Source organism: Daucus carota, chromosome 1 (assembly GCF_001625215.2).
Source record: "Daucus carota subsp. sativus chromosome 1, DH1 v3.0, whole genome shotgun sequence".
Taxonomy (NCBI): domain Eukaryota; kingdom Viridiplantae; phylum Streptophyta; class Magnoliopsida; order Apiales; family Apiaceae; genus Daucus; species Daucus carota.
The window spans coordinates 51,744,857-51,769,802 of record NC_030381.2 but is presented as its reverse complement, the minus strand read 5'-3'; the positions used below and the strand labels follow the sequence as shown (position 1 = coordinate 51,769,802).

General features: G+C 34.1%; 3 protein-coding genes across 6 annotated transcripts; 1 reads left to right on the top strand and 2 right to left on the bottom strand.

Annotated features, from left to right (window-relative positions):
• Positions 1-261: 261 nt before the first annotated feature.
• On the bottom strand, positions 262-6,628 carry LOC108205233 (uncharacterized). Of its 3 annotated transcripts, none has more exons than XM_017375122.2 (10): positions 6,366-6,601; positions 4,694-4,736; positions 4,201-4,429; positions 3,848-3,936; positions 3,497-3,635; positions 2,167-2,241; positions 1,300-1,421; positions 1,149-1,224; positions 881-940; positions 262-558 (listed from the first exon to the last, which is right to left on the bottom strand). In XM_017375122.2, the coding sequence occupies exons 3-10, from the start codon at positions 4,333-4,335 to the stop codon at positions 430-432; spliced, it is 825 nt and encodes a 274-aa protein (XP_017230611.1). In that variant the 5' UTR covers positions 4,336-4,429; positions 4,694-4,736; positions 6,366-6,601; the 3' UTR covers positions 262-429. The 3 variants fall into 3 exon arrangements, with proteins under 3 accessions (XP_017230611.1, XP_017230605.1, XP_017230596.1); XM_017375116.2 differs by having other exon boundaries at positions 4,668-4,736; positions 6,366-6,505; XM_017375107.2 differs by lacking the exon at positions 4,694-4,736 and having other exon boundaries at positions 6,366-6,628.
• A 6,849-nt stretch (positions 6,629-13,477) lies between these two features.
• LOC108201994 (putative E3 ubiquitin-protein ligase LIN) lies at positions 13,478-17,302 on the top strand. 2 transcript variants are annotated; one of them, XM_017370353.2, is made up of 7 exons: positions 13,478-14,692; positions 14,786-14,915; positions 14,992-15,956; positions 16,045-16,189; positions 16,288-16,536; positions 16,612-16,921; positions 16,998-17,302. In XM_017370353.2, exons 1-7 carry the CDS (start codon positions 13,632-13,634, stop codon positions 17,186-17,188), a joined length of 3,051 nt encoding a protein of 1,016 aa, XP_017225842.1. In that variant the 5' UTR covers positions 13,478-13,631; the 3' UTR covers positions 17,189-17,302. The 2 variants fall into 2 exon arrangements, with proteins under 2 accessions (XP_017225842.1, XP_017225849.1); XM_017370360.2 differs by having other exon boundaries at positions 13,506-14,692; positions 14,792-14,915.
• A 308-nt stretch (positions 17,303-17,610) lies between these two features.
• LOC108201985 (protein argonaute 2) lies at positions 17,611-22,297 on the bottom strand. Its single transcript, XM_017370340.2, has 3 exons — positions 21,751-22,297; positions 19,574-20,765; positions 17,611-19,413 (listed from the first exon to the last, which is right to left on the bottom strand). The coding sequence occupies exons 1-3, from the start codon at positions 22,232-22,234 to the stop codon at positions 17,964-17,966; spliced, it is 3,126 nt and encodes a 1,041-aa protein (XP_017225829.1). The 5' UTR covers positions 22,235-22,297; the 3' UTR covers positions 17,611-17,963.
• Positions 22,298-24,946: the final 2,649 nt, after the last annotated feature.

Below are 24,946 nucleotides of genomic sequence, written 5' to 3'. Positions count from 1 at the left end.
TATAAAGATTCCTGATTCATCAAGGATATTTAAAAATAGAAATTTAATTATTATCAGTAATTAGCCAAAAAGGACAGTATAAGGCACATCGGTTCATTTCAACCAATATTCAGCTTCAAAAGCATCGTCAAAAGAATGAGGTTGGGACCTGCGTTTAAAATCTGGTGCTCAGTTGTAATTCAGCTGCAGCATCAGCTCCCAGACAATATATTCAGCGTTGTGATCATTCGGCCAAGTGCTTTAGAAAAATCGGAATAGAAAGATTCACAAGCCAACCATATATATATAAGCATTTACAGCAGTTGGATTTCTACTTGTCGAAACAAAATACCTTCATTTTCCTTGCCCTAATTTATACAAGTAAACTACTGGGAACAGTTTTCGGAAATGAAACTGTCGAGAGACAGCAGTGTGCCTTGTCGATAACCTCTACAATTTCTTCGCTAATGTTGATCTCAATCCCTTCACAATCTTTCCAAACCACATTAAATTCATGATCCCGAGTGCAGCTGGCACAACAAATATCAAATTACGTCCTACAATGTGCATCTGCATGACCTGCCATTCATTCACGTTTTTTTAGACAATGGTTATATGCACACGATAAATTCCATGATTTGAAAAACTGGCGACGAAAACTTTGAATATATCGAAAAATCTTTCGAGTTTTCTTTAATTAATGAGAGCTAATGATGGATGCTAGACTCCAACTTCTCTTATCTTACACAAGCAAACTGAGGTATGAATGGAAACCGATAGTCACTTTTGAATTTTATATATAGAAGATTAATTAAGCACACAAGGGAACTAATGATGCGTTGTAGGTATTTGTCAACTAGAATGACCAGGATAGATATAGTTCGGAAATCGGGAGGAGTACCTGATCATAATGCAAATGCACATGGTAAAACATGTAGACAAACAGCAATATTCTTGCAACCTGCATCACAAAATCAGATCAGCAAATATATCTAACTAAAAATTTAAATTTCAGTTGACGGGGAGAAAAGGATTGTACAAAAGACAGCAGATATTGATGATAACTTCAAGAAGAATATGTCTTCATCAGGTAAGCAAACAAATTTGCAAGAAAAAATTATGGAGGTCCATATCTAGTTTTGGTTCCAATATATTAAAGACAAACTCACCAGCCAAGCAAAGAATATCACCACTCCGTTAATCAGATAAGCATTAGACCTCTTCAAACCAGCAGTATCCAGGAACCTGCATGAGACCAGAGGACATTCTAATATGCACTTGCATTTAAACAAAATGATTGCTCGACTCTTCAAAACGTACCATCTCATGTTTATCTCTGGAGTTGTCACCTCAGAAATAAGGACCATAAAAGTATAGAGCTGACCCTCCCCAGTTAGCAAGGAATATGCTACAGCAATTCCAGAAAGAGAGTGATGAATGACCTGAATGCAAATACATTAAGGTCATCAGACATCAGGGTCAAATATATGTTTCAATGGTATCCACAGAGATTAATTTCTGTATCTGGGAACAAGAATTGAAAAACCTATTGCAACAAAATATGGTAACACAAAATTTTCTCCTTTTATTTGTTTTCAACAAGTCCTGGCTGTAAATGGTTGTCGTGTAAACTGCGCAGAAAACCCTTGCCACATCATGATACATAGAATAACTTTTAATACTGATAAAATGAGGCTTTGACCTATAGGCTTTGGAAAGTAATACAAAATACTCATCTGTGATTTTGATTTCATTAGCAGTTGGTGTAGCAATTTAATAAATCTGATGGTTATGAGTGAAGGTAGACATTGAAAAGAACAATTTGTAGTGGAACAATGTGAAGTGCAGGCACTGAATGAAAAGAATCTATTATGTATAAGGAGTTGAGAAAAAGGCCCCTATGTACGTCCAACCTAACCTAACTTACCGAAGTACATAGTATAGTTTAATGATCCATTTTGTAATCATATGGTTTAAAGCTGTTTCTGTAATTACAAAATTTCCCCGCCTCCCACATCCACATATAAAATCCTTTAAAACCTCAATTAAATTAGGTAAGTATTTAGAAGCATTAAACTCATTTGTGATTCAAGAAACATTTTAATTATTGCAGAATATTAGCAATATCGAGACAATTATTAAGCAAGTGCCATTGGGTATGGATCTTCCATTGATAAATATACTTACATACTCCATTCCACCCAAAGCAGGATATAGCCAGCAGATCATGGCAAGGTCTGAAATAAAGTAGCCGACAGAAAGCTGCCCAATCACATGTAAAACTGTTATTAGTCCTTTTTCACGATATAACACCAGACAATCTAACAATAGAATCAGAGATTGCTTTAATTAAATATAAGTGTTTTAATGGGTCTTATTGTGTTTCATGTAAGCTCGAAGGGTTCTCATTTGAAAGACATGCACACACTTATGAATCACTGGACTGGAGAAAAAAATCCCTTAGTTTGATTTAATCCCAACAAAAAGCTGCCGATCATTTACAATGTAAATGACTAGACAATCAAACAAGAAAGATTAGAGATTTCTTTGATTAAATAAATTTTTTATAGGGTCTTGTTATGTTTCATGTATCTCAAGTTTCTCATTTGACAGACACGCACACACTAATCAATCGATAGACTGAAAACATAAACATGCCCTAGTTTGCATATAAACTATAAAGTAAATAGAGACAAATAATTGTCCATCTCAGCATGAAGAAAGCATAAAGGAATACAGAAGAATTAGGCCCTTCCCCAACCCGAAGCAAATAGTAGACAATCGACAAGGTGGGAGAGGCCCCAGTAATTAGTAAGAGAAAAGACAAAGAATGGTTTAAACGAACTAAAATTCGTATTAGTACATACATGACAACTTGATGGTAATATCATGGATGAACTTTATCTGAGATGGAGGATCATTTTTTGCTCAAGACAATAAAATGAAAATCCAAGTGGTAAGATTTGTATTAGTCTAATTAACATATGTAATAGCTTTTGTGATAGTCTGCATAAATTCAATTCCAAAATTAGATCACCGGCGAATAGTAGGAAGAGTGATAAGAATGGGCTTATATTACCAATTCAGCAACTCTTGACTACTTTAGTTTAATTCAAAGTAAAATATTTTAATTTTACACTCAGGGATCACTATACCAGAATATTAGAACCACACTAAGTTTTTTCACTACTCTATTCTCTCTGCACTTAGCTAACACTAATCCCTCCAGTCCCATCCTAATTTCAACTTATCCATTGTATTTTCATCCTATTGCTCTTATAATGTGATTCAAGCTTATTAATGCTCACATAATCAGATTATTAAATCCACAGACACTAGAAACTAACTAGATGCAATGGAATGTGTTGCAATTATGCACTTGATAGGGTTCATTGCTAAAATCAGAAGGTTTGAGGTTTCCAAATAATGTATGTTCATTTATAACTAGATAAAAGAAACAAAAGGAATCTGTAATAATATCATATGAAACTGAACAACATATCAAACTGATACTTACTCCTAAAGCGAAAGATGAAAGTTGTGAACTTCGAAAGGTGATATTTCCAGCTATAAGGTGATCAGAATAAAGATCTGACCAGAACACGAAATACAAAGACATCGTTGAAATGAATATGGCATGGGCGGTAGACATACCACTGCAGAAAATATTATGATACATTAGAAGAAAACCACTAAAAGCATACTGCAACAGCAATGCGTTCTACACCAAACTAATTGGCAAGATGCAGAAAGGATATGTTAATAAATACAACATTTTAAAAATTTATGATGTTGAGTTGATAATTAATAATAACAGTATAAGATCAATAAGGATATTATAGAAATAATGCACATGTATTCAATTCACCGGTTATTCCATTCAATTCGCTGAATTTTTGTAAGTCCGGCATATGTCCTGAAGTACGATGTGCTGATCAAGTGAGAAAAATCATAGACCTGCGAAGGAAAACTTTTTGGATTGAATGAGCCAACAACACGATAACAAATATAGTAGATCACTACAAAGACCAATAACTTGAACCATTTAAAGTTTCAAACAAAGGGTATATTCAAAATAAATATACCATCATACATTGGCAAATAAGTAGATGTGCAAGCATATCCAACTATCTAAGCAATGATATCTAAAATTAGTTTAACTAACTTTTATTCAGTCCAATGAAAACCACTAAAAAATAAGAAAATTGGATTTGAACTTGCCATTTTGCTCGCGAATATACCACTAAGGACTGATGTGTATGATAGATATGGATCTGAAAGTAAGTAACTCTTAACCAGTTCGGCCTGATTCTGAACAGATTTAAACTTCATCGCTGCCCTTTTAGAAACTGCCATGTAGACTGATCTATTGGGTCATATAGTAATTCGATTGGCTTTTCCTAAGAAATTCTAATATCTTCAACAATTTGACTTTAGTCCATCCAGCATCCTGTAGGATAAAACACAGAAAAATGTGATTTAAAAAAACAAAATCTTTAACTATATTTTGTCTCTAAAAGGAGTGCTACAATATTGCATCATTATAAATTAGATTATCATGTGCACCATTGGCTGCAAATTTGGTAAATTCAGATATATATACAGAATTGATATTGGCTGATTATCAACATTACACCACGTTTCTAATGTTGCATCCTTACTTTACTTTCTGAACTTATGATGATTACCATGGTAATGGACGGATGTCACTCACAGTGTTATTAAACGCGATATGCGCACGGAAGCACAAAGGCCACCTGGAGCATAAGTGCAATGCGCAGATTCATCAACGACAAATATATACACATATATAAATGATATACAATGTAGAATAATGTTAATTTATAGATAATAAGACATTAAATTGATAAAGTAACCAAATTCGTCATCATATAGATCCAAAGTAGAACAATTTAAAGCCAAAGTAACAAAGAATTGCAAAGTTAGTCCATTCTTCTTCGTCATCAATGTTCACAAAATCAATATCTTCATTAATATGATTCAAATCCTCAACAAAGTCTTCTTCATCATCCACAAGTCATGTGTGTATATACAAAAATTGTACGTATAAATAAATTTATACATACAAGATATGTGTATCTTATATATATGTGTATATATATGCAAGAATCATATAAAAAGATGAGTTTAATCTTTGTTTCCCGTTAGATAGCTATCATTCTTGTACGTATATCCGGTTTGTATCTATCAGTGTCGTTGCTACAAGGTTTATAGGGTTTTTTTGACCTTTTCTTTTGAAAATGACCCATCTTTACAGAAGCGTGCTTATCTTGCGCCTTTTGAACTGCGCATAAGCGCTCGAGTCGCATAAAAGCGAGCGCATCACTGAAACTACTACAGTCCCCCACCCCCCTACCCCCCTCCCCATCCTCCACACATTTTTTTACTTTAGTGTCATGTCTTATTTGTTAAGAAACTAAATGTCATAGAAATTAGACCAGTTCCATTTTGAAGCTTCATTAGGAAGAGTATCCACAAGACAATTAGTTTGAACAGTAAATTCATGACCATGACCAGACTACTACTGTTTATACAATTTCATACTAAAATAGTAGTTATAGACAGATATGGCATAGAAAAGTTGGGACATTACAGGGCATATCTGAAGCAGGCTACTTAAAGAGAAGGTAATAAGAAAGCCACAGAAAGGTCCAACACCAAGTGTTGCCCTTTTGCCAAATCAGGACTTCCGTCTCCATCCTAACAATGCCAATTTACCAACTGATAAAAATTACACGAGTTCTGAAAGATCTATCAAGTTTCGGTTTAAATCATTAATGTGGTTGGCATTTCAAATCTTCTACGCAGATAACATTTTCCAACAATTTCCAATAGTTGTGACTTGTGAGCATAAACAAATTATGATCCCATCTCCTAAAAGGATCCGCATTACAATTTCTTTACCTTAATAAGCAAACACAATATCAAATTGCCATCCACATTTTACGGTTTTCAAATCAGTTATTGGTACATATATACAGCACAAACATTTACAAATCGTTAATTTAAAGAAACATAAACATCCCGCCACAACATTTTAATATTCACATCACCGTATTCAATAACACATTATACTTTCATGAACTTCAAAACATACATATATGAATAATTCAAGCTGAAAAACAATGTGCATGCATCTTAACACAGGAAATCATACTACAAAAAAACTATCAATATAAACTACATATTTCAACAGAGATCCAAGAAAAACCCCAATATCAAATTCAACCAAATCACAAGAATCACAAACAAGAGCCCCAACAAGTGAGATCACAATCATAAAATCAAACCCTCATAAAAATACAAACTTTAAAATACCCAGATACTAATTAACAATCAGATTGAATAAGAATCAACCCTTTTACCTGAATCAACCATGGAACACAATCGCGAAGCATAAAACAAAACCCAATGATCCAGCAGCTGATCTCCAATAGATTTAAAAGAGAAACAACAAAAGGGTGTTCAAGATTCGCAGAGATTGAAGTGTATATATCAATTATACATACAAAACGAGCCACGAGAATGGTGAGGTTTAATGAATGTGGTCTGTTTGTGTGTATAGATTGGAGTAACAAAAGCACAAAACAAAAACAAAGCCCAGTATTGAAAAATGTCAAGTCAAAACAAAAAAAAAAGAAAAAGAGATGGGGACTAAATTGGAATTTTGTGTACAATTTGTATGGACAATGGAAACTGGAAACTATATGGAAAATCGGAGGCTTGGAGTTTGGATATAATCAGTTGGCAAAAAGGGAAAATGTGGAATTTAGAAGGACTTATTGCACTTTGTAACCCCACACTTTGGCTGATTAGCAAATCAGACTCCACACTTTAAAATGTGATAGTTTGTAACTATGGCCCACACATCCGTTAAAAACAACCGTAACTGTTTGAGAGGTAACCGTGTGTATATTAGTTTCTAACAGCTACTTTACCCCATGTGACCTCTCAAAATTTATGTATTATATTTTAAAATTATTCCTGAACACACACAACAATATATATTAAATTACAAATAATTTTTAAAATATGTATTTATTTCAAAATTTTAAAATAAGTTACATCGTTTATGTAAAAATAAATAATTTTTCAGATTCTAAATCTAAATACGTATTTTAAAAATTATTTTAAATTTTTTTACATCGGTGTGTGTGTTCAGAAATAATTTCTAAATATGATACATAAATTTTGAGGGGTCACGTGGAGTAAAATAACTATTAGAAACTAATATACACATTGTTACCTCTCAAACAGTTAAAGTTAACGGCTGTTTTTAATGGATGTGTGGGCCAAGGTTACAAACCGAAAGCTAAATGAAACTTAGAGTTACAAACTGTCACGTTTCAAAGTGTAGGGTCTGATTTGTTGATCAGCTAAAATGTGGTGTTACAAAATACAATAAGCTCTATTTAGAAGCTGGTTTTTAGAAAATTTTAGATGGTATAGTTATTAAATTAGGGGTTTTATCGGATGAATATTTAAATTAATTGATGTTTCACAGTTGATGGATCGGAAATTCGGAATAATGGTTTGAGCTCAATTTGTCAATTTTGAAAATTATATTTAAATAAATTAAAAATATTGTGATATGTCTAAGTACTTTAAATAATAAACTTAAATAATTTAAATGAAAATAATTTAAATTAATAATAAAAATAATTAATTCATTTTCTTTAATTAATCAACAATATATATACGATGCTATCCACACACATATAAGAACAAAATTACACAGTATCCAAGGTTTGGTTCATGTGGGTTCAAATTCATGTTCGAACAAGGATTTGATTCAATAAATATTCTGAAAAGCTTTAAAAATCTGTTGTAATACTAATTCTTTACTCAATTTTAAAGTTTAGAATTAAGAAGTTGTTTAAACAACTTATTGGAGATGTTCATACGTCACCTAAAAGTCTAAAACAACACGAAGAACCTAGACGCGAAACACTCACTTCTCTTCCAAAAACAATAAAAATAACATTTTAAAAATTGTACAACAATGAAATTACCTTTCTTACAATAAGCCTCAATATAACTAACTACTCCCTCCGTCCTCCGTATATACGCAGGAGGAGCGACACACACTCTTTAATATTTCTCTAAAATATAATATATAATTTATTTTTGAAATTTTTTTTCTGAATAAAAATTTAATATTAAATTCTTTTCAATAAAAGAAAAATTTTAAAAGTAAATTATATGATCACATTTTATAGAAATATTGAAGTATGTGTCAAATAATGAACGTATAAAATACGAAAGGAGTATGTATAGTTCTAATATGACAACTTTTGTCAAGAGGGAGTATGTTTTGTGATATTAAGCTATTAACTGAATAATCAACAATAATGATCTGATCAACGACTTACTTTTTAATTTTTATATGATTTGTTCAATAGAGGGTATGAGTATGCAGTGTAATAAATTAATTCTAATTACACATGTGAGTATAAAAATAATTTGTGTAAATAACTTATAGCTTCATTATTGACTCGATTGAAGTTGGAAACAGATTGTAGCTTCATTATTGACTCGATTGAAGTTAGAAACAACTTGTAGCTTCATTCGAGATTCATTTGAAGTCGAAAACAACTTGTAGTTTTATTTTCGATTGTTTGAAATTGGAATTAACTTGTAGTTTCATTCTTGACTCGTTTGAGGCGGTAAACAACTTGTAGTTTCATTCTTGACTCGTTTGAGGTTGTAAACAACTTGTAGTTTCATTATTGACTCGATTGAAGTTGGAAACAACTTGTACCTTCATTATTGACTCGATTGAAGTTAGAAACAAATTGTAGCTTCATATATTATAAAATTAAATTTCAAAAATAAAAATAATTCACTAAAATATATCAGCATTTTCAGCCTCGTCTAAACTTATAAATTGAAATTCACTCATAATTTTTTTATAAAAACGTTGAGGCTTTACTTATTCCTCCAAAGCTGGCCTAATTTTTAAGCCCACCCAGACACATCGTAATCAAGACTTGAGTTTTAAGCGAGTGTGTAAAGGCCATCAAACAAAATATGGTTGATACGAAGCACTGCAATCTTAACTAGTTGCGGAAGCACCCAAAGGAGATAATTTTGAATATACCCTTGCAAAAAATTATTGGTAGTACTATTTGTTGACCTTATTATGCTTCAAATATTATGAACTCCAGCCAATAACAATTGAAAGTCATTGAAACCTATATAGCAAAAAAAAGAAAAAAAATTGAAATCAGTTGCATTGAATAAGAATAAGACTATACATGGAAGAGGAAGACAGATCACACATGCACTAAAGAGAAATTGACCAAGAAAATATTCATGTAAAGGAATCTGAACGTGTATGTGTTCTTGTGTTAGGGATATTTTCATACTGGTTCTTGCCCGTCTATGTTAATTCGACACCGAAATAATAGAACTTTAATTCGTCAATAATCGAATTTAACTCAAGATTGAACCACTGGAAGTACGAATAATTAAAATTTTATTTTTTTAATATAAACGAGTACTTAAACTTAGAACGCATTTTATTCATCTTAAGTATATGTCACTCGGTCATCTCAGACTAAATTTTGTTTAAATTTTTTTATTTAAGACTATTTATTCAATCGGATTCGTCTTTTATAACCCTATCCGGTAGAATCCCTCTAAATTCTTTAAATAATATTAAATCTCAATCTTAAGAGCAACTCCAAGGGTGTTATACATATTTATTAGCTATAATATGATATATGGATAATCATCTAAAATTATAGATAAAAGGTCTTAGATTCACTTTAATGGTGTTATGTATAATTATATTATCTAAAATTATACATAATAGCTTCAGAGATTTTACAAATGTAGCTATCTCAATTTTAGTTATTTATACTTTTTTGCTAAGAGGTAATGGTTGGAGTGCTTAACTTTTTACATAATATCTAAATAGTGCCACTCGATGCCAACTAGATGCCATGTAGATAATTTGGCTAATGGTTTTAGTCCCTTGAAGATGCTCTAAATCGGGATAATGTTGAAATTTAATAAACATTTTATCATGATAATTAATATATATTTTTTCGAATAAATAATCAATATATATTTTTAATTTTTGTGTTAGATATCGGTCACAACTTTTATATAAAATGATATTTTTAATTGACTATATACTTATTTTTTTTATACACTTCCTGTCATTTATTCTAATGCTAATTTTTACGATTTTTTGTTGAATAACTTCCGCATTGTCTTATATTCTAGAGGAGGGGTTCTCTTCAGTCTTCACAATGCTTTACGAGGCATGGATGCAAGGATTGTGTGGGCTTCCAACGAGATTCGGGGAATGCATTTACAAGGAAGAATGCTGTGCAAGATTGTGGCAGGGCCATTAATTTGTACACAAGAGATCGAGGGGGGAGAACAAGTAGGAGACAAGAACAGTTCACATGAACAATATCGACATGGACTTTGTCATTTGCCTTTTATTACTCCCTCCATCTCAAATTAGATGATCTCGTTGACTTCAGGCACACTATTTGAGGTCCATTGACCACATAGCTACATTGCTTATTTTTAAAATTTTATTTTCGTAAATAAAAATTAATATATGAAATTTTTATTTACAAAAGAAAAATGAGAAAAATAAATTTCAGAAATATACAGTCAATGCACCTTAAATTACGTGCCCAAAGTCAACAAGTTATCTAATTTGGAATGGAGGTAGTATTATTTAATTCGTAAATAATTTCATCTGACTTTATTTTGCTTTATGTGACGAGGACCATAACACTTAACGCCTAGCACCATGCAAATCGATGAATATAATAATTATAAAGAGAGTAAAATTGTTAGGTCACATGCACATACTCCACGTAGTGGGTCTTGTTCTTGTTCGATCAACGTCTATGAAAATGTTATGTAGTTTCTGAATTATCTAGGAGTGTTTAATAATGGGGCCGTTTGGGTTAGCTTAAAAGAAGTGACTTCTTGCTTATAGTAAAGAAGTGGAGTAGAAGTGAGAAGTAAATAAGTTAATAAAGTGTTTGGAAAAGAAGCAGAAGCTGTGAGAGAGAAGCTAGCATTCTCAACTTCTTAAAAGTGCTTCTACTTTTTTGCACAAACGGGTCAAGAGAAGCAGAAGTCAGAAGTAGATTTTGATTCTCTTGGCCAAACAGGCCCAATGTTATTTATGCTTACAGCCTACCACGTTCGAAACCACTCTTATTCAGAAGTCCTTTTCAGTCCAACCCAAAAGAAGAGATTCGAGGATACGCAATAATTGTTATATTCGAATTTTTCGTTGTTAGGTTCGTACTGTGGAATGGGGATCAGTCCAGAAAAAGAAAAGCAAATAATTTTGTATAATCTTTCATTAACGAGTTATGTTGGTAATCAGTCAATTTAATGTAAGGCACGTCATCGGAGTGTCGTCGTTTCTGGACTTTCAAATGATGGGCTCGATTAGGAGTCGAGTTAGCTGAGTTTATAATTTATAATTTGTTTGGGTAATTTTAATTTATAAATAAAATTTATCTTTGTTGTCCTGACAAAGATATATAAGCATGCATTGTCAAAAGAAAAATGTTTGATAAATCGAAAAATAATTTTTATGAATTACCGCTTTTGACTTGAAATTGTTTTTCCAAAAAACATGTCACATCATATTTTCGGATAAAACAACTTTTTAGCGTTTTACACCAGCTCTATTAGAAAGCAGTCATATATTTAAAATTACGATTTATATGACTTAAATGATAAATGCTTGACTTAAGCTATCTATTTAGATAATTTTATATTATTGATTACTTATGAATTATTAAAAAAATAAAAAATTGATAAATTATTTATATTAATATTGAACTTGTTTTCTATTAAAACATTATAGAAATAAATTAAATTTTAAACTTAAGTTTTTAACTTATTTTTAATTTTAAATTAATTTTAACTTACTAAAAGTGATAATTTTCATTTTAAAACCAGAACAAACACGCTTGGCGTAAAGCCAAACAATTTGTGTTCATTTCATGGAATGGAATGAGGGGAGAATGGAATGAAATTTATATTATAAATTGTGAGTGATTAGTGAAATTGTTTATAATTTTCAATCCTTCACTCATTCCATTCTAATTATTTTAACTAAAAATCTTAATGCCTTAATGCCTAAAAATATTACCTCGATTAAATAGTTCCACTGTTATATCCCTCAGCCAAAAATAATGCATCGCCATTGGAGAAAGGCAGTCCCATATCGGACATGCAAGTTTCTTGTTTGACAAAATGTCGAAATCAGTCCCCTTACTATAATATATACTGTTGTTTCACTTCCATCACACATAACGGAGGCCCCGTGAATTGATAGAAACTTTTTTTTTTTTTTTTTTTTTTAAGGGAATTGATAGAAACTTATTTCACCAAAATTGACAGCAGTTTATTATTTCCGTCTTACTCATTTCGCAAATATCTATGATAATTATTTATTCAAAACAATAAATAGTATTATTATTGTTAATATTATAAAAAGAACATTTGTTAAATATTTAAAATATTTAACAAAATAACAGGATAATGTAACACGATCCAAATTGCAGGGCTTGTCTTCGGTTTATGTACTTCACCATTTACTGGCTAGCAGACAAATTTCGGCGGAATAAACAGTTTTCTTTAACAAGCTGGCTCGTACGGCTACCTGTAAGGGGCGAGGGGTCTTGTAGCCCCCAATTTTAGAAAAATCGAAAATTTATTCCCTTAAAAATTATGGTTGGAAAAAATTAATTTTTTTCAGAAAAATATTACTCTCTGCAATAATAATGTTAGACGGACTCTTGATCACGATTAAAAGTAAGCATTTATATTATAAAAAATGTTAGGTAATCAGAAATTTCTAATCTAATTGACAATATTTGATTGTTTATTCATAGACTATCCGATTAAAATTTATTATTTGTTGTACGAAACAATATAGTATAGGATACATATCACTACTCTAATATTGTAGTTTTTTTTTCGCAGAAACTCTAATAATGTAGTTGAACCTTAATAAATCACTTACAATTTTGACAATTATTTATCGGGCTTTAACTGTACTTTGAATTTAAGTTTCTTTTTCAAATATTTCTTCATAAATAATTATTAAATATTATAGCTTGATAAGTTGTAATATTCTATCCAAAAAAATAAAAATATTAATATTTTTTTGCCAGAAAAAGGAATAATTTTATTACTACTTCAAATCATCTCATAAAACACGAAATAAATCAGGATGGGCATATCTCATTCCCCATCTACGATCAGCTAGTGAACTTGAATATCTCGCTAAATAGTGAACTATTATGTTCGCGGATCGTCTTACAAACTTTAACGTCAAGACTTTAAATCTTTAAGTAAATATTGATATTTATATTAACAACAAAAAACTTGATGTAATATAATATCTGAAGAAAAAATTACAACTAAAGTTAAAGAATAGAAAAGCTGTAGGAAAAAGTCAGGCCAACCCTTGTTGTCTTCACTTGTTTGTGTGTTTCTTCCATCACATATTTCCACTCATTCTTCCTCACAACTATGACTTTTGTTATCTTATTATAGTCTCATTTGTCTTGCCAGAATGTCAGATAAGCCTCTCTGCATTCTACATTTTTCTTCTACATTGTCCTAAAAATATGGCCTCTTTACAGCACTTGCTCTCCGAGGAAGGTTTCACTGATACAAAGTTGGTGAAAAACCATAAAAAAGTTGGCTACAGGGGAAGGACTGCTTCAGATGAAGCCATTGCCTTGCCTATTTACATATGCCATGACCTTAAAAGTATCGATTTTTCGAAAAACAAGAATGATAAGGCCATTTCAAGAAAAGGGTCATCCATGTTTTCTTCCAAGAGAGGGGAGTCTGAGTCTGGTAAGTCACTGACAAGGTCAGTAACAGAAGGTGTTAGAAGGAAAACTGATGAGCCTGCACTTGATGAAGTCGCGACGAGGGCGGTGATCTCCATACTCAGTGGATATGTTGGACAGTACTTGAAAGATGAGGAGTTTAGAAGAACTCTGAGGCAGAGATGTTATTCTTGTTTTGTGAGGAAAAACAAGGATTCTGATAATGGGAAAATATTTGCAAATATTCAACTGGGAATTGAGAGTATTGAAAGATTGGTGGAGAGTTTGGGGACAAAGAAAGAATTGAGGATGAAGTTGCTGAGGAATTCTATTAGTCTTTTGACAGTTGTAGCATCTTTGAACTCTAAGAGCTCGAAAAATGGCTCAACTTCAGGGACTCCTAATTCACATCTGTCAGCCTGTGCTCAACTATACTTGTCAGTTGTTTATAAACTGGAGAAAAATGATCGAATTTCAGCAAGGCATCTGCTGCAAGTTTTCTGTGATTCGCCATTTCTTGCCCGAGACCACTTGCTTCCTGAATTGTGGGAACATTTCTTTCTACCTCACCTTCTGCATCTCAAGGTATGGTATGGCGAAGAGTTTGATTTGGTCTCGGATTCAGATTACAGAGACAAGGAGAAGAAGATTAAAATTCTGAGTAAGCTTTATAATGATCAAATGGATATGGGGACTGTTCAGTTTGCTGTTTACTACAAGGATTGGTTGAAGACTGGTGCTCAAGCTCCTTCAATTCCTTCTGTGCCTTTGCCTTCAAGACCGAGTTTTGGTCGTTCAAGAAGAACATCTTCAGACTCTGTAACTTCACATTCCTCAATCAATAAGTCCCTGTAAGTGCAAAACTTGATGATTTAGTCAGTAGTCTAATACTTGAGTTTTCGTATATTGTGTAATGGTTCTCATGCTTATCTCAATTATTAAAGATACAGAGCTGTTTTCGGCCCCACTCTTGAGCATAAAATCACTGACACTGACGAAACAAAAGGAGCCTTAATGAGTACCTGGGATTTGGATGAAAGGAATAAAGTTAGTTTTGATGAAGAACACAGCAAGGTGTGCATTTATGATGGTGTAAGTTTTTCTCAATTTTTTTGCAAGAAACTAACAGAGATTTTACTCCCCATGACAGAGTAGAAGTCTTGCTCGTCACAGTTTGTCAAGCCAGAGTTGCAGAATACCTGAAGATCAGAAGTTATGGCAACCCGAGACGCAAAAGGTAGACTATCTGAGGTTTCTTGTATGCGGGGTGGAACCAGCAGAGTACTCGGGGCACAGCAACAAGGGCTCTTCAAAAAGAATAGTTAACGCGAAGATCAATCCTTCAAGTGATCTAAGTAAAGCTATCAACACTATTTCCTCATCAGACAACTTAAGTGACTGTGAAATGGCTATACATGTTATGACCACAGCCTGGCTTCATTCACACGGAGATGTAGCTGTGGAAACTGCATTATCAAAGCCATCGGTGATTGAAGGAATGATAGAGGTCTTGTTTGGTTCAAATAATGATGAAATACTGGAACTAACAATCTCAATGTTGGCAGATTTTGTGACGAGAACAGAAATGAATGGACAGATCATACTCAGAGCTGATCCAGAGCTTGACATCTTCATCAAATTACTTAAAAGTAGTAGTCTATTTCTGAAAGCTGCTGCGCTGCTTTATTTAGTGAAGCCGAAGGCAAAACATTTGACATCCACTGAATGGGTTCCATTAGTACTTCGGGTGCTGGAGTTTGGGGATCAAGTGCAGACGTTGTTCAATGTACGTTGCTGTCCTCAAGAGGCTGCATATTACTTGCTAGACCAACTATTTACCGGCTTTGATGAAGACAAGAACTGGGACAATGCTAGACAAGTCGTAACACTTGGAGGACTGAGCTTATTAGCCAAAAGGATGGAGATTGGGGATGCCTCTGAGAAGAGTAAAGCCGGTGTCTTGATATGTTGCTGTATCCGTGCTGCTGGAAGCTGTAAACACTACTTGGCTGAATATTTGAACAAGGAAGCTGTTCTCTCCCTCGTCGTTGAAAAGAACACTGATTACAATAACCATGCTTTCTCTTTGCTGACTGAATTACTTTGCCTTCAAAGGTACTGTACTAAATTTTACGAAGTAATGCACAACTGAAAATCAAGGTCAAAAATATTTTGGTAACTTATCATCTCGCGAATTTGACAGGACTAAGGTGACAAAGTTTTTAAACGGACTGATGAATGGATGGAGCCGCTTAAATACTATGCAGATCCTGCTTATTTCTCTGCAGAAAGCACAACCAGAACAATGCCCAGTGATTGCCATCATCATGTTACAGCTTGACCTTCTGGTAAACCCATTTATAATCTCAGTTGCCATTCTTTAAAAGAATTACAAAACTTGAGTGTGCTTAGAAAGATCCTTATTAAATCAACAGTTCTGTCGCAGGGAGACCCTCTGAAGTGTAGCATATATAGAGAAGAGGCAGTTGAAGCAATAACTGCAACTTTGGAAAGTCATACTAATGAGAAGGTACAAGAACAATTAGCAAGAACTCTCTTGATCCTAGGAGGACGATTTTCTCATACCGGAGAGTCAACAACAGAAAACTGGCTACTGAAAGAAGCAGGCTTCGATGAGAGTTTGAGGGGATCATTCAGTGGGAGGGATAATGTCGGAGATGAAGTCATCCAACTGGTAAGTTTTGCTATAAACTAGACAAAAGTACTCATCTTTATCTTTCCGGAACTCATTAGTTTATCTACATCTTAGGATGAGGAGGAGTCCGCAATAGAAATTTGGCAAAGAAAAACAGCAGTAGCCCTGCTCACCAGTCGGAACAAGAAATTTGTGTCTGCTCTTTCAGATTCCACAGCAAGGAGCATACCATGTTTAGCACGAGCCAGCACCGTGACAATTGCATGGATGAGCAGCTTTCTCCACTCCATTGTTGATGATAATCTTCAGTCTGCATTTTGTTCAATCCTAGTTCCAGAACTGATTAAATCATTACATCATGACAATGCACTCGAGGAAAGAGTCCTTGCTTCATATTCATTATTCAATCTGTCCCAGTGCTCAGGTATGAATGTCCGGAACCTAAGGCTTTCTATCCCTGACTGTTAAAATGGAGAAAAACTAATCTGTCCCTTTTCCAGACTTTGTAGCGACAATCTCATTACTGGATAAAGAGCTGATGACTAACCTCGGGGACCTTTCTCGAGTAACATGGACAGCAAGTGAACTCTTTATGATCAGCACAAGAAGTTCCAGGCAAAGATATCCTGTTCTTAAGAGACCATCGTTACAAAGTGCAAGACATGTTATACCATTTGACAAAGAATTTTAGATTGATGTGAAGTTTCTGCATTTTCTTCTGTTGTGTCCTGTGTGTATCTAGTTTTTATGCTGTGAATTTTAGAAGAATGCTGCACTAAAATGAATATATAGACCAATTGTCCAAGACTAATGCAAGTCACTTTCTGAAAACTAAAAATCTAAACTTCACTGAATGACTAGATGATCAGAATTACATTATACATTAACAAATAAATAGGGATATGATGTTTTGAATCAAGCCCAGAAAAGCATTTTCATGCAATTTTAAGAACACAATTGCATTACATCATCCCTGCAAAAGGCATTGTGTTCATACATGAAGATGATCCAGTTTCATGACATCTTCTTAGTATAGCTCACTGAACACAGATTTCATTCAATATAAAAACCAAAGCAAACATGATAACAAAGCAAAACTGAATAACACATAAATAGCACACGAACTTAGAAATAGACTTCAACACAAAATCCAACACAAACAGAAGTTAAAACAGTACTTGATCAGCACTCAACAGTACCATGCCCACAATACATTTGCAGACAAGAAACCACCTGGTGCAGATACCAAGTACTCCTAAACAAGAAGCAATGCAACACTCAAACGAAGTTTTAAAACTAAGATGCCAAAACAAACTTATAAAAACCCGTTTAGATTCGCGCACAAACCCCTTTTCTAGCAAAAATAGGAATGGAGACCTGCGTCAGGGACTTAGTGATGACATGAATTTCCTAAACCAGTATGAAAAGCATAAGAAATCACACGGCCTCACTCGGGAATGAAGACTTCAGATAAAGAACATGATATCTTGAAGAGCTGCATGAAGCTTGTACGATGCATCATCAAATGAAGCAGAAGAAGAGGCTGATGATACCAAAGAACTTGATGACATGTTTGAAGGGGGATACTGCTCCAACATCGCCTCTTGAAACATCCTTCCCCTAGTTGCAACAAGATCAGCATAGTAAACAGGTGGCACAAGGGAGACAGGTTTAGTGCATCGAGCAAAAGTGAAGCACATCTGATATATGAGCTTCTGCAGCTGATCAGATGTAAAATTATGGTCATCAGAAAGAACATAGTAGTGAGTTGGCTTGCTTGTTCCAAGTTGTCCATAGTGGCTGCACAGGTAGAAATCATACTCAAATGGGTGCACAACAACAGTGTCCACAACCGTCCCTGGGGAGATGTTGCGCCGTTTATCTCCTCCTTGATCCTCGAGAAAAAGACGAGTATGATGACGCTTTTGAGCTACAACGAGAGTGATTGTGGGCTTATAGTGCTCCTCGTATATAGCTGCTTTCAGATCACGCAACTCCTCATTTAGAACCATATCAAATTGGCTGTCACTTACTCCATCACGAAAAACTATAATCTTCTTTGGTTTTACTCGGTTAATTTTAGCAAAAGAATTAACCAAATCCAGGCACATCCCTCCAAAATTCACTATTCTCTCCTTGCGATTACTTTGGGGACTAACTCGTGCAGCATAGCGAGTAGCTGCTGGCCAATTGACTGAGCCCACTACTGCTGCGATTGATGGACAAGTCCCATTCATTGCGCCAGGATGATTCACATCTGCACCGATAAACATAACAGGATCTTGACCTCCTAAAAGGGGAAGCCGCTCGGTGAGCTCTACATTGCTGCCTCCAATCTTAGCATTTATCTTCATGGCAAGATTTGCCAGATATTGGTCCTTCGCTGCATTAGCATGTTCCGACAAGCAACATTGAGTTACTACCCCAATTTGGGTCTCTGAAACCCATTTAAGGGACTTGTAACCAGAATCTTTTCCATCCATCACACAGATAATCAATTGTAATGGGCCATTGCTATTTCGACTAGCCTCCTCAACCACATAACCAAGAAGATCTCTGAGGTTGTTCACAGCTTTAAATGCCTGCATATTTGTGGATCGGTATGCAAGTGGTTCTTCTGTATGCATCCCTAACTTTTCACATCGGCTTCTAAGACTCCAAACAAACTTTTCTGGATTCAGCCTATTTCTGCGAGATGCTGAGCTGAAATCTAATAAAGCCCATCGGTCAAGTGATTTTCCTTCTACCACAGAATTGCTCACAAGGTTCCAATGGCATTTCTCCCTGTCCACTTTAATCACTTTCATCTGACCATTTGGTGTGCCAAGCTTCAAATCAGGAGGCCCAATGACACGACCTGCTACTGATGTCATGTTTTTGTTAACTCCGATTTCAAAATTTTTCACAATGTCACCGCTGCAACCAAGATGAGAAATAACACACAAACATCAGAAATCGGGGTAGAAATCTCATTGAAATTTTTACTTAACATATATACCAAAGGAGATTACTAGAAATCAATTGACTGGACAAAGTAAAGGCAAATTTAACCAAAAAAACAGATTAAAAAACATACCCACAAGGTGCATCTCCAGCATTAATCATTCTGCAGATATTGTTCTTTCTATCAAATGGAGAAGCTACTGATATGTTCTTCAACAACATGGCACCATTTCTATCTAAATTCTCCTTCTGAAACCTCTGTCCTTCAACCAAGACGCAAAACTCCATAGGTATATAGTTTTGCCTTTTACCTTTCCCCACATTTAGGCTTGGAATATCTTTGTATCTAATATCAATACCATATTTCTCCTGGAAATAACTTAACAGGGTAACTTCACGAGGAGGTTCATTTCCCTCGGGATCCTCAAGAGGGAATTTTAAGTTCCGAGTGCTTTCTGTCGTTAATCCTGCTACAGTGAATTTCTGTTTTGTACGACGATGAGTTACAGTAACTTTTAACCCCTTCAATGCTTTAAGCACTTCTCTTTTACAATTGTTTATATCATTAATCCCTCGGAGACACAGGTGCTCAGTAAGGAACTCCAAAACCGGTAATTGCTTCCGGAATGCTAAAACTGAGTAGTCCAGGCACAGGACCAGTCCCTGGGATGTGGACTTTAAACTTTGTTGAAAGCCTTTACTTGCGGCGAGACCACCCTTTAGGTCATCCTCTCTCCCATACTCTCTGGAGTAGGTGTTCCGACCAAAACAGATCCTTTGCCTAGATGGATTCTCCTTCATGACCAATTCCATTCCATTTAGTACCTCAGAAGGCTTATGGATAAGGTTTCCACACAGGTAATCCTTCAGTTTAGACAGTTTAAGCTCATTTACAAGAGTAATAGTAAATGTATATGTGCGACTTTTTGAGTCCTCCCCATCAGATAATTCAACCTTGTATGACCCTGTAGGCAGGTCAACTGCACTGAAAATGCTCTTCTCACCGTCATATGCAGTTTGGTCCATTGGCAATATCTCAGCCCTATCAGCGAATAGCTTTTCTCGGATTGACCGTAACTCAGATTTTGGAACAGGTTTCTTTACAAGCTTACTCCCTGGAGCAACATCCAGCTTAACATCCACATCATAGTGCTTAATTATGCTATGCGGATTGAAAGATACAGGAAAATGATTGACAAGAAGCCTGGTTGACCTAACTGCAACTTTGCCCCCTCTATCAGGACGCCTCATTGGCAGAAGCTTGTTCCCTGGAGTTGTAGCAAGGGCAGGAGATGGACTGTCCGAAATTTGCAATGATTTCATACCTGAAATTTTAGAAAATAACATAGTTACAAGCAAGGCATTAACATATCACCTAACTTTAATTTCATGTACCTAAAAGGTAAGTGTTATCCCAACAACAAAAATGCTGAGACTTGGTTTCTAACAGGTAAAACACATGACTGACAAATAGCTAGCATCAGATTTCAAAGTTCTGCAGTAGAAAAAAGATCACACCACTAAAGAAACAATGTGAAGAACGACACTAGGGTATGCAAATGTCCATTTGAAGTTAGTTGGCTAACTAAAACTTGATCTTTCCTAATCATGGCACGAGAGTGAATCATCCTGGTTTTATCATGAACATTGTCATAGAACTACTCAAACTACAAAAATCACAAAAAATAAAAAAAACAAGAAAAAGAAAACCTGTACATCATAAAATATTAAACAGCAAATTATTATTTTCATATCACAAGAAATGGCTATTCAAGACCATTATTTGTAATTTTTTAAAAAGAAAACATAGCTCCGTAACTTATTTTTTAATCTTTTTCTTTTGAATAAAAATTTGATGTTTGAATTTTTATACACAAAAAGAAAATCTTAAAAATAAGTTACGGAACTATATTCTATAAGAGTCTTGTAACGCGGGTCGAGCGGTGAAATAAAAAGTAAAGAAATTAGAGGGGAGGAGATATATCTGCATCCACACTCTTTATATTGGTGAGCCTCAACCAAAACCACTATTCAAAACAGATCTTGATCATCATAGTTTTTCCGATTAGATATTACATTACATTAAAGAAGAAACTAATCATAAATATCTAAAAGACATTCTTTAAAATCTAAAAGGTTACTAGCTTCAATCAACCACACATGCAAACAAAAATGGATCAAATATGGAGTAAAAGATAGGATATTTTAATCAAAAATAAAATTCAGTAAATTGAATATAGGTAAAGAACAGATAAAGATTAGTAAGGGGTTGGGCCTACATTATATACATACAGATCTGTATAGAAGTACCTGTCACAGGAACATCTTCAGGAGCAGCTTCAACTGATGATGGCCCACCAAATTGCTGCGGCTGTGCCCATCCCTGAACCGGCCGGTTTTCCCGACCATGAACCGGAGCCTGAACCGGACGGTTTCCCCACGCTTGACCCGGTTGCGGGTTCATCCCACCCTGAACCGGACGAGGGTTTTGTCCACCGTGAACCGGGCGGGGGTTCATCCCTCCCTGCTGCTGTCCACCTTGAACCGGCCGGTTCTCCCACGGGCGAACCGGTTGCTGATTGTACCCCATTGGCGGCCCACCTCGCCCACCACCACCTCCTCTCCCACCTTGCTGGTACCCCATTGGGGCCCCACCTCTCCCACCACCACCGCCTTGCTGGTACCCCGCCTGGGCCCCACCTCTCCCACCGCCACGACCTCTTCCACCACCACCACGACCTCGTCCACCACCACCACCACGGTTGTACTCATTGTTCCCAGATCTCTGTTCCATCTCTCTCAATCTCTCGATCAATCTCTCTCTTACAAAGCTCTAGTTTAAGTGTGCTCTTTCAGTACGATGAAATGCGTGAAACAACTACTAGTTGTATTTATACAGGAAGACAAAACAAGCAATCTGAAAAGACCAAACTACCCCTTCCACTCTTTCGTGGGGGTTACGATTTACACTGTAGCACTAGCCTCTACGCGTATATAGAAGTAGTATTTGCTTTAAATATTTGGTAACCATAATATAATAATTTTTGTCCTTTAGGTATCTTAATTAATATTGTTATATTCATACTACTTTTAATTATCGCTCTGCATTTCTTAAATTTTTTTCTCATTTATGGAATTATACATAATCATTTCTACCATCTAGAGGGCTAATAGAAATTTAAATAAAATTGGTTTTTGACTTAAAAATAAAGCAGATCCTATGAAATCTTGGCAGTTTTTTTTTTTTTTTTGAAACTAAAATCTTGGCAGATTATTACTCGTATTTTATCATCTACATGCCACATATAGTAACGGAAATAAGGAAAAACAATACTCCCTCCGTCCCTATTTATCTGTCCATTTTGGAAGTAAAAATTTGTCCCTATTTATCTGTCCATTTATACTTTCAAAACCAATTTAATGATAGTTTTTCAAATATATCTCCATAATTTCAATTTTCAAGACTTGACTTATTTAAAACTTGGTTGAATTCATGTTTTCAAGACATAAAGTAGGGGTATTCCACCATTTTCAAGATATTAATTAGAGGTATTTAATGAAAAAGTTCATACAATCAATTATTCCTTGGTATGTGTTTTTTTTTCCAAAATGGACAGATAAAAAGGGACGGAGGGAGTATAAATTAGAGAAGGATCTAGAGTATTCTGGGAGGGGATGGAAGGAGGCAACCAAAAGGACGAAGTTATCCCCCTATTCCTTAGTGCCTAAGATTTTGTCTAGCACAAGCTATTCATATTCACAAGATGCGATTTGCGAACGTGAGATGCATTTGGTCACTTGTTCTGGTCCACGTGAAGTCATCATGGCTAAAAACACGGCTTCCACAAGATTTTCGCTTTTGTTGTAGCAAAAATAAGGTTATGATATTTTGATTATTTTGATTTTAAAAAATAAGATAATAATATTTTTCTAGAAAATTTTTTTATTATTATAAATAAGATACCTTTTTTCGCTCTTGAGTTAATTGTAGAAAATAAAACGTAAATGTGTGAAGTATACGTGTTTTTTGATTTCTTTTGTGATTTCACTATTTCTTAAAATATTTGTGGAAAAATTGTTTGAAATTAAAAGTAAGTAGATGAAACGTTTTATATGATATGCAACTAAATCAATTTTATGAAATCTTTCTTGAAAAAATTAAATAGATTTCGATTATATTGGTTGATTTTGGTTGCAAAATTGTAATTATACAAAAAAGTTCAGAACAATATAGCTTACAATTACTTAATTTACTTTAGAAAATGAAAGGTATTTTTGCAAAGAAAAACTGATTATTAAATGCATATATTAGGCGAATAGCCATATTAATTTTTATTATTTTCTATAAATAAGATAAATGAAACATATTTTTCAATATTAAGATAAATGTACATTGAGAGAGTGAGAAGGATCTAGATAAAGTTAAACCTAGAAGGAAAGAAAGGTAGCTAAGCAAGCAAAAGTTTCCTTATCCTTGGAATAAAAATATAAGTTTCGAAGAAGGCGGGGTTGCAAAGTAAAGTTTGTTATCTCTCAGTTTCACTTTATCAACAAAGAGAATATTAAATATTGACCAGTTTAAAAGCAAAATATTAAAGTATAGGGTTTGTTTTGAACTTTAGCTAATTTAATGTGTCTGATTATAATTGGATTGCGATGTGTAACTGCTTCTTCACTTGGAGTGTCACTTGTTTTGTCCTAGCAGTGACTTTGTATTGACTTGAGCAGCGTAGACTTCTTGCAAGCTAGATGGAAGATGTCCGGTGGCTTCCTTCATTTAAATAAAAACACAATTAACCTAAATATAAATAGACGTGTTGAATTATTGCATCCATACCGTTGAGAACTCGTTTATAGTAATAATTTTTAGCATAAAAAAATTTAATCATCTTATAAGGATTTTGTGAAAGATATGTTTAGAATTTGTTAACAAAAACAAATATAATTATGTTTTTTTATATAATAATAGTATAATACTCATCATATACATTATCATATGATATTATTATAAATTTATGTGCATTAACATTTTCGAGATATTGACGATAATAAATAAGATAATATTATCTAAACTAAGAGCATCTCCAACGGCGTTGGCTATAATCGTTGGCTAAATTGGACATGTAAGACATTATGTAAAATTTGCTGAACTTTTAATACTGGCTATATTGGTTGGTTATAATTTAAAAATAGTATGTTATTAATATTTTAAATTGTTAAATAGAATATATCAGTTCAATATAGTAATAAATGATGTAAAATCTTTCTACAGATTTTCTTACAGACCTGTAGAGGTTCAACAAATTTAGATGGTTGGAGATGCTCTAATGATATTCTATGTTATAACATAAATAATATGGAAAACATGAATTATAACTAATATTATAACTGATATTTAGGAAAGCACAGAACTTTCAAATTAACAGAATATTTGGAGTTTTTTTTTTTTTAATATTCGGAGTTAGTGAGAAGCACAAAAAACTACTCAAACAGAGCAAAAAACTCG